The following is a 10343-nucleotide window of genomic DNA, read 5'->3' as shown; positions in this document are numbered from 1 at the left end:
TTTAAGTCTTGTAGAACCTTCATGGTACATGTCATTGTCATTTTTTATCATTTTATTTTATTATTATTTTTTGATATCATTTTATTATTTGTAATCAACCATCAATAAAAGATTTCAATCACTCAATATTTAGTTACTGAAATGACAAGAAGCATAAAAAATCGGGCATGTTTTTTCAGACCCACAGAAACAAAAAAAAAAACAAAAAAAAAACAACTCCATCAGGTAAATCTCTGCAAAAACTCTCTCTACGCTGTAATCTCGGGAAGTCTCAGCAAGACACTTAAAGAGTGCATGTTGTATGTAGAATGTTGCTATTCTCAAAAGGCTTCGCGAGGGTTACACGCTCGTGTTAGAAAGTTTTTCATTCCCATATAAATTGTTTTGCCTGAATAAAAGCTATGATATAACAATGAAACAAAAACCATGTTGTGACTCGGATTTAATGGTGGGGATTTCTAGCCCATAAACAAATTGTTACATCAGATTCAATGGTGTAAATATGGTTTTCATTTATATACATGATCAGCTAAAAGTGGTCACAATACATTTGAATGCTTGTTAAAGTCGAATCAGTACAATGGAGTATGTACAATGTACAAATATAGAGCTAACATGTGGCACAAAGGAATAGGATCTTCATCTCGGAGTAACAAGAGTTTATAGATTTATCTATATTGGGTGGCATTACTTCCTCGTCTGAAATGATTGGCAAAAGCTGCAATTCCACTACAATTTAAAAGTTTGCACTTTCCAGATAAAGTGCAGGAGGAACTTTATAGAAATTTACAATGTTCCGTGGCAGCAAAAACAATTTAAAAACAGTTTGTGATCAACAGAGCGGTAAAGTTTGAAAAAGAAACATATGACAAACATGTATTTCTTAAATTTGCAAACGAGGCAAGCTGCCACCTTGGAAAAGTCTTTGGCCATTTTCATTAACATTTGCACTTTTGGTAGCATGGTTATCAAATCCTGTTGGATACAGAATTCTGAGATGTACCAAACGAATCTGATCTGATCCACCGGCTTTTCTATAGTTTTTTATTGTTTACAAAATTAATTTTCTGCTTCTCTACAAATCCAAATCACAGCCACCTTGATGTGCTCGGCCAAGCAATAAGAATATTCCACGAGTTTATATTATATTACTTTTATGTGTGTGTGGATACTCTTTTTTCTGAAGATCTTCTGAGTCGTTTTTGGAAACCAGGTTTTTCATATTTTGTTCCCTCTCGTTTGAAAACAGGTTTTGGGACATGGTAACCATGGTTAGGAGACTCAGAACCCATCTGCATACAAACAATTAATAGGTTGAGATCTGGTTTCATCAAATAACTTCTAAAACAGGAGCTTTCAATCCACATGTTTATACCTCCTGGCTTCAACCTGGTAAATTATCAAAATGTTAAATATTTGACCGTAGTTCGCCATCCCTGACAAAAAGCAAGGAAATAATAAGCATGCATAGATTGCAAACAGTTGGGCACTGACTTGTTCAAGTTAGCAAATAAACTCCTAACAGAAACCTGGAATCTATATATATCCTCATGAATTTTTGAAAGGAGATTATAAACCCAAAAATTATAATTGTCACCGATAAAAACAAAAATGCACTCGAAACCAGAGTTTCAGCCTGGGGATATGATAATCTATTATACTATTTGTGTTTCTCTTGACTGTTTGGACTAAACTCTCTATTCTTCAAGCATGCCTCTTATAAAATACAAAATAAACTTAAATATTTCAGTTTGACACCACCGTAAAATGCGAGATGACAAATGGATGTGAATTGCTACAGTTGAGAAAGATATTCGATTATAGTAACTTAAAATATAAAAATAGTTGGAATAGACAAAACTGGTTTAAATTAGCTTTTTGAGATTATTTCCACAGCTTTCATTTTGTGAAACATATAACTGACATCATTTTGTGAAACATATACAAAAGATTATCAAGATCCTAAGGAAGAACTTCCATCTGAAAAATTTTGATTCCACTTGACACACTCCACACTGATAAGATAGAACCGATCATGTTGCTCATCAATTGATTGAGTCCACAACAACTGCAGTTTAACTAGGAAGAAAATCAAGCAAGTTAATGTAAAAAGCTAGTGCAAAAGTTCAACCTTTACATAAATCATAAACTGGGTAAATGAAACAAAATACACTTTCCTGACATCATTATGCATTATTAATGACAACAGAACTTGAATGTATATATCTTCCTAGAATTGACTTTCCAAAAGCATTCCGTGAGAAACTTTCTTACATGAAAATGAGCCTGTGCGGGCCATCAGTATGCATCCATCTACAAATACTATGTTACAAAAAGTGAAAGTCTTTGAAACTAAGAAACCAATAATTTGAAATCTGTTAAAGAGCAACATCCCGATGTACCTCATAAGCCTTTCAAAACTTTAGCCTGGATAAGAATATGCTTCGATAAATGACTTATTAAATATTAAGTTTTATTAATTTCCGAAGTTACCAAATTTTCAACAAAATTGAGACAATATATAGAGATAAACAACTAAAATAGTTCGTGCAGCTCCTCTAAAAGTTGATGCATCTAAGCAAAATTAATTTTGATAAGTAGCTGGTATTTTCCACAGCAAGTCAAACTATGATGTTGCTATCAGGGTTCAACTGTGTAGTTTTTGAGTAAAATTAATTTTGACGAAGAAGATAACAGATAAATTGAAGAACACCTTTGTGCAAAAAAGTTGCATGCTTGTATGTGTGTTCTTCAACAAAACCAACCACGTAGAATTTAAAGCTCAACCTGTTCTCCTTTAGGAAGGATATTCAACATTAAAATTGAATATATAAACAATAGATGAAGCATAAACATACAAGCATCATGTCTGGATATCTAAGAAGTATAGCAAAATGTGATCTAATGTCTCAATTATTTTAAGATTATTTAACCTGGAATAGGCTTACATGGCTGATTATATCAGCTAGTCAAAGTGAAAATTAACTTCGGAAACACATGAAAACTAGTTTGTTGTAAAGCATTCACTGATGTTGCCCAAATTAAATATGACAGTTTCTGTATTACATTCAGTCATCAATAAGTTCATTGGTGATTTCAACAGCATCAGTAAGAGATTTTGAAGAACCCGGTTTTGCAATATTTCCACTTTTGTGCTATAGCAAACTCATATATGAGCTCCACTTGCAACATATTTTGGCCAACGAACGAGCACGCTATGTACTCCAAAATAACCCCTATACAATACTAGGAAGAATGTTGATTTTATATTTCATTATTTTTACAAGCTGTTGAATCTAATTTCTTGATGCAAGTATGCCATTAATTTCTGATTTTGCTAGTACTTCAAGGTCTTTCTTGAGGATTACTGAGTATCAGCTGGGTTCTCACATAGTTGAATTAGCTTCTCACTTTGCCATATCATCTATTGTATAAGTTTTGAGCTCTTTCCTTCACAATAAAAGCCTTGGAACTTCTTGATTTCCTTACTAAGACTTTACTTACTTCTAAAGATAAATGTGTGGCATGAATACATCTGAATCTAGAAAGTAGAGGAATACATACCAGAACCAGTTTACTTGAGATTTAACTTTGGCAATTTCCACCACAACTCATTACTCTGATCCATCATACAACTCAAATATGTATTTAAACTTTAAACACTGCCCCTCTTCAAAGCAATCATGAGAATACAAAATAATTGCCCTCAGGCAACTGTTCAAGCACTCAATTGTCCTGATTTGATTTTAAACTAATATGCTTCCTTTCCACACAACAAATGATGGCATGTGAAAGGAAAATTGTTGATGTTGGATGCAATTTAGAACCTGGAACAGAAATGGATGGGCAGAGTAGATGTAAGGAAAGGAGTATAGAATGAAGATGCAAATACAGCAGACTTTAATTGACCTGCATAGAAGACAATAATAGGGTGTCTGAGGGGTTAACGGCAAATGCACCTATGAAAAGTTTGTGATAAAGTAATCTAGTGCAAAGAGGTTAGATTTCAATACCACTTGGAATGAGACTTGAGGTCCACGTCATACTTTTTATATATAGCAATAAGAACCTTTTTATGGTACATTGAATACATACAAAGTTACAAACAGACAAGGATGTATTGCATTTGACTTTGAAGTTGTGACTGTCTCTTATGCTCTCTTTTAATTGGTATTTGCTTGTTTGGTATATTTATAAAGTTGTAGGAAACTAAGCAACAGGTATTGTGGAGTTTTGGAGTTTTCATCTTTATAACACAAGATAATAGGGCTTTACCCAGATCGTCCAAACATCCCCAACTGAACTCTACCTGAATGGCACACTCAATTGAAACTACTAATTAAGAGGTTCGAAGTGCAAATTAAGCTAATCATGAAAAAGAGTGTATCATGTCTCACTAATTTGCAAGATGGATGACTAGTTGGACTCTTGATTCTGATGCACATGTGTTCGTAAAACAACAATACATTTTCCAGAGGTTTTAATATTTTTTTCGATAAAAGAATCTAAAAACTTGCCACTTATGAGATTATAAAAAGGCAAATTTAGAGAAAACACTCAAAGGATGCTAACTGGGCTCCAAAAATGACCAGAAAGATACAAACTAGATCAAAATCATTATCTTCCTCTTAAATCATATGCCTTGGATTTCAGACAAAAATTCTTGACAGGAGGACTCTCACACGATAGAATGGAAGCTTATGTACCTACCTTAAGCCCAAGAGACCATAATAAAACCTCTTATGGATCAAAGGATCGTGCTGAAGAATATTGAAAACTCTGTAACATAATAAATCTAGACCACTGAGGACAAACTCAAAACCTTTCACTACAATTATTGCATTAACAAGAGGAAACTACAGATCAACAAATGTTCTACGCAAAATTTCTCAGACCAGAAGGCTAGCTCAATAACTGGCAAAAAGTAATTGCAGTAGTATAACTGAAAAAGAGAACATTTCACTGTTAATACTAAGTAGACTAGAAAACCTGGATTTTTCTATTTTTTCATTCATATGGGGAGCCTCACCTCAAGTGTCCGTTTAAATTATTCCTAAGCAACCATAAAGTTAATGGTGCTTCAAATTATTCTATTTTGGAAGAAAATGCGTCCTTCCTGAGACGACCCCAGGCATTCACAAATTGCAGGTGTACAAAAAAAATTTAAATCACAAGAATAGCTCTGCTTCTATTCTTAAATTTCCTTATAAGGTGGGTTGTAACATGTGTACTGATCTAGTAGAAAAGGTAGCAGTCATAATAATGAATAATCCTAAATCTATAGGACCAGGATCTACAGCTGTACTGTTCTCACTGATCAAAGTCAGTTTGGAAAGGCTGTGTGAGTATTAACAACAGAACTGATGTACAAGATCAATACTGGAGGTTGGGTAACAAATAAACTCACTCCTCCTCGCTCTCTTCTCCCTCCCCCTGAAACCAAAACCCTAAGAAAGGGTAACAGAGGCAAAGAGAACAGTACAAAGAATTCAATACTAAACTCCTAGATTTAAATGTTACATTGCCGGATCTGGGAAAACCTCATTTAGTACATCATCCTCACCGTTTGCAAAAAGCTCTGCATCTTTCTCTTCTTCATTAACAAAGTCCCTCCGCTCCAGCCTTGCATGTGAGGCAATGAATATCATCTTCTGGACTCTATCCATAGCTGCCCTTGAATGCCCATGAGTGTATACCCACCTCATGAATGACCAATTACATTTTAGACCACAAGAAGTTGCATGAAGAAATATCAATCGGACAGCTACTTTGCCAAGGGCTTTGAATTCACTCAGGCACGTCTCCCACACAAGCCTACTGCTCTGGGGATTGGCAATTTTCATCTTACCTGTTATAGGGTCCCGTTGTTTTACCTGAACTGCTTGAGCATACAAAGGGTCCAGGCCTTCAGCACGCCACTTCATGAGCTCCATTAGGGCAATGTGTGCTTCCTCTCTGGACACCAAACGAGTGATAAGCCTATCCACATCCTTTTCTTGTTCTTGAGTCAGGAATTTGAATGGGGGCAAGTATTTCCCACTGTTGTCCCTGAGGAGATATAGAGGATCAAGAATAAAAGCTGCTGACCACGCGGGATGGTAATTCTTGGCAAACCTCTTCTCAATGACCTCTTCCACAGGCCCTTCTTCTACGTTATACTTCGCACACCAATCCTTCACTTTGGTCCTCAGATCCTCCCAAAGCGGTAAGCATTGTCCCACCAAAGGCCTCTCCGTCTCAATCTCCTGTACCATCATCTTCACAAGCTTTACTAGTGACAACACTGCATCTAAATCATTCCAAAACCTCATGTCCCGGATCATATCTGCAGCTTCTCTTCCATGCGGATCCTCAGCATATATGACCTTATATGCATCATCCAACACCGTGAGCTGCAGAGCACGGGCTGAGTTTGCAATGTCTTCAATCATCGCATAGACATACATATAGTTGCCACTAGCCAAAGGAGGATCAGGAGGGACTCTTATTTGACTCACATGATCCATTTCTTGCATCTGATACTTCTGAAAGTAACTCCGAGCAGAATTCTTGCCATTGAAAAAGGTCGCCAGCTTCCAGCAATCCATGGCAACAGACCGAAACAAGCCCAAATGCTTGTGGAAATCCTTGAGCAAGCTACTGAAACCTTGAAATTGGCATGGAAGATTCACCATCCACCGGTTTTGATCCTCCAAATCACTAAGCGCCTTTGACTTCAACCTATCGGTGTCTGCAACTATACCTACACATCTCTCTACTACAGTCCCACATATCCCTGTTATGGTTTCCCACAATGTTTCCTCTACATACTTTGCCCCTACCACCCCACCATTAGTAAAAACTGCCTTTCTGAACAGGCTGGTTCCATTGGGCAAATTTAGAGTCAAATTCACCAAGCTTTCACCTGCTGATGTGGATGATGATGATGACGGGGAAAAGGTGTTGCAGGTATTGCTCTTTCTCTTCCAACCATCCGATGCTAGCTGGAAGAACATGGCATCCCTGAGTTTTGCATCAGACTCATTTCTTACTTCCTCATATTTTGCATCCAATTTAGAGCCGGCTATATATTTTCTACTAATGGGTGGGAGGCCTACCTGACTGAGAAAAGCCTTGAACTTGGGGTGCTCCACACAAGATAAAGATACGGTTCCGCAGGACTCATAGAGCCACTCCGCTAGCAGATTAAGGGCTGAATCAATCTGAACCTTGCTTAAGGCCTGACTAGGTGAGCAACCCTTTCCACCTGGTGACTTGAGCTTCTTCACACTGTCCTCCAGCATTGCCAGAGCACCAAGGTCCTCCTTTCCACCTGATAACATCAAAGGGGCAGGTGGGCTAACAAGTTCTGCACCAATCATGGTTAATGGCAATGGAGTTAAGGCCTGAGACTGGGTTAGGGTTCTCTTCCTGTTTTGCTGCTGCTGCGATGAAGTTGAAGTGCTTGCAGGGTTGATCATACTGATGGGTGTCTTTGAAGAGGGGGCTTGTATTGGGCGGGGTATTGAGCCATTAAAGTTCGGGCATGTTCCTCGCTTTAGATGTTCAGATGCTGTCCTCGAAGGGTTTGATGCAGAGAACAATGCACTGCACAGACCGCATCTCAATTTTACTGCTTTTGCTGCACCTGTTTCCTGATTTTGCACTAGAATGGGCTCTAAGTGTACCCAATACCATGCCCCTTTTCCCTTTATTGCCTTGCTTCTTACTGTCACTAGACCCTCGTATCTTTTCTGCAGAGCCTTTGCTGATAAATCCTCTTCATTATTGTTAAGGAGGCCCGGCGGGGCTGCCATTGAAAAACCTCCTCTCCCCCTTATATCCTCCTCATCTTCAATAAACCAAAACAATCAGACAAGTGCAATATCACCGGTGCTCCTTAAAACCTTCTCATCCTCAATAAATAAAAGCAATCAAACAAACACAATGCAACAGGTGCTTTCAAAATCAATGGCGCTGGTGCTGCTTAAAATCTGCTTATCGTCAATAAACAAAACCAATTACACAAACGCAATATTACTGCTGCATCTCTGGTGACGATCAAAAGCAATCAAACAAAGATAACTCCAGTGATGCTCCTTACAACTGTAACACCACTGATGCTTCTTACAATCATGAGATCGTATCGGCAGTTACGCTCTTTAAAACCCACTCATCCTCAATTTGGTGCTCTATAAAACCTTCTCTGTTCAATCAAACAAACCCAATGTCGTTGGTGATATTTACAATCACATAAACCAAGCTGCTCCTTAAAACATTGTCTTCTTCAATCTGGTACTCCCCAAAATCTCCCAATCCTTAATTCGATGAACTACTCCCCACTGGTGCTACTTCCAACGATCCAAATGCTACCTAACTGGTGCTCCTCAAGACGCAGTGCCCCTCACAATCATATGTCACTGCGATCCTTAAAACCCCCTTGCCCTCAATATAGTACTACTCCTAAAAGCCCCTTTGTCAATGAACACAAAAAGATTGTTTATAATTATATGCTCCTTAAAACCTCCCCATTCTCAAACCTGCGCTCCTTAAAACCTCCTCATCCTAAACCCATCCAACCCCACCCCCATCCCCCCAAAAAAAAATCAATCACAGGTGTTCCTTCCATTAAAAATTTGGGTCACACCTGGTGACCCATCATTAATTAGATGGCAAATTCAAGGTCCTTATATAGAGAACTCGTTACAAACAACATGGCCTTCCATATCTACCACTGCCTCCTCATCTTCCTCCTTATTCATCTCATCTCAATACCAGTACCAACAACAATAACAAACCTTGACCTGAAACATAAACCCCTATCGCATTCACCCACAAACAAAAATATTAGTCTCAATCAATTTCTTTCTCAAACCATCTTTCCCCTTAATGCAAACAACCAATTTCTTAATCAAACTATCCTTCCCCTTATGCAAACGAATATCTCGACCCCGATCGATGAGAAACACCCTTAAAAATCACCAAACCCAAACAACTCCACCCAACCCAGAATAATCAGCACACAAAGCAGGGATATTTAGAAAATTTTTCTCTACAACCAAACAAGGACTTCAGATTTTTGGGTACTTTCCTCTACACACCCAAAACAAGGATTTTGAGGATAATTTCCTATAGCCAAAAACAAGGCTTTAATATTTCTTCTTCTCTACATCACATTAAACTACATTGATACATTGTGTTGCCTTTCGTTGCATTGAAATGCATTACAGAGAATAAGTGGGGGAAAATGGCTATATTTCTACAGAGAGACAGAAAGAGGCCAAATTGGCATGTGGGTCGAATTTCATGTGTAATAACAGAACCGCAAACGGCTTAGAGAGGGACATACATATTGCATGTTACCAAGCTAATGATATTTTCGTGCCTTTAGCCTACTATTACTATGTAAAAATAATAAGGCTCAGAGCATAAGCATTTTTTTTGTTGTGCTTTTTCAGCTCTAAAAGAATAGCCCATATTTGCTTAACATAAATTATCTCAATACAAAAGAGCACTATAATCTTGTGTGGTGCCTATGTTTTATTCCTTCTTATGCCCTAAATTTGGGCAATCAATCTAAGCCGCTGGTCACATCAACTTCCAATAGAGGTAAATATACGTTGTCCCTTTTTGACTTTTTTAAGCAGCGATATGACTAAGTCTTAAATGAGTAGGAGCTACTAATGAAAAGAATCTATTTAGTCGGCTTTCTCAAGAGGATTTTTTTTGGTCCAATAGAAGAGAATCATCGCCCCACCTCAACATGGCAATATAAGATGGATGAAATGCTAAGTGTCTATACAATTGAACTTCTTCAAGGGTTCTTAAGGCATTCATATGACCACATTCTAAGTGACAAAAAAAATTATTCCCATCTATTTGACACTATAACATGTTTAAGATTTTAAAAAGGGGGGCTTTAATTTAGTGATTTTCTAGGTCATAAAATCTCATGTTTTAAGTAAAGATAATATTTATTCCTCCCTCCATGTGGCATGGCCAAGTAATTCATGACAAGTATTTTCTATTTGGTTTTTCTAGTACAATATTTTTAAGTACTAATATGACAAGGTCTTAAGTAAAAGAGTTATTGGGTAAGTAATTAAGAGAATCTTTTCTATTAGGCTTTCTTAGTGAAGTATTTTTAAGCACATGATCTGATAAGTTTCTAAGTAATGGTCTTTTTCATGTGGCTTTACAAATTTAAAGTGAAGAGATGGGAGATCAATGGAATGATAAATTTTATCGAGTTGGTGAAACAATAACATTAATCATTTTAAGAAAATAATGAGCTTCATGCACTTTACATAAATGAAAAGCTACTTAAATATTGTATATTCAAGAATTTGCATTGAACATCTTTC

At 37.2% G+C, this 10343-nt stretch overlaps 1 protein-coding gene across 1 annotated transcript; it reads right to left on the bottom strand.

Annotated features, from left to right (window-relative positions):
* Positions 1 to 487: 487 nt before the first annotated feature.
* Positions 488 to 9446, bottom strand: LOC131038690 (uncharacterized). The gene is made up of 3 exons (XM_057971211.2): positions 5564 to 9446; positions 1376 to 1436; positions 488 to 1292 (listed from the first exon to the last, which is right to left on the bottom strand). The coding sequence occupies exons 1-3, from the start codon at positions 7794 to 7796 to the stop codon at positions 1139 to 1141; spliced, it is 2448 nt and encodes an 815-aa protein (XP_057827194.2). The 5' UTR covers positions 7797 to 9446; the 3' UTR covers positions 488 to 1138.
* Between the last annotated feature and the right edge of the window lie 897 nt (positions 9447 to 10343).

The sequence above is a fragment of the Cryptomeria japonica genome, chromosome 9, assembly GCF_030272615.1.
Source record: "Cryptomeria japonica chromosome 9, Sugi_1.0, whole genome shotgun sequence".
Lineage (NCBI taxonomy): Eukaryota > Viridiplantae > Streptophyta > Pinopsida > Cupressales > Cupressaceae > Cryptomeria > Cryptomeria japonica.
This window is presented reverse-complemented; position numbering and strand designations above follow the sequence as displayed.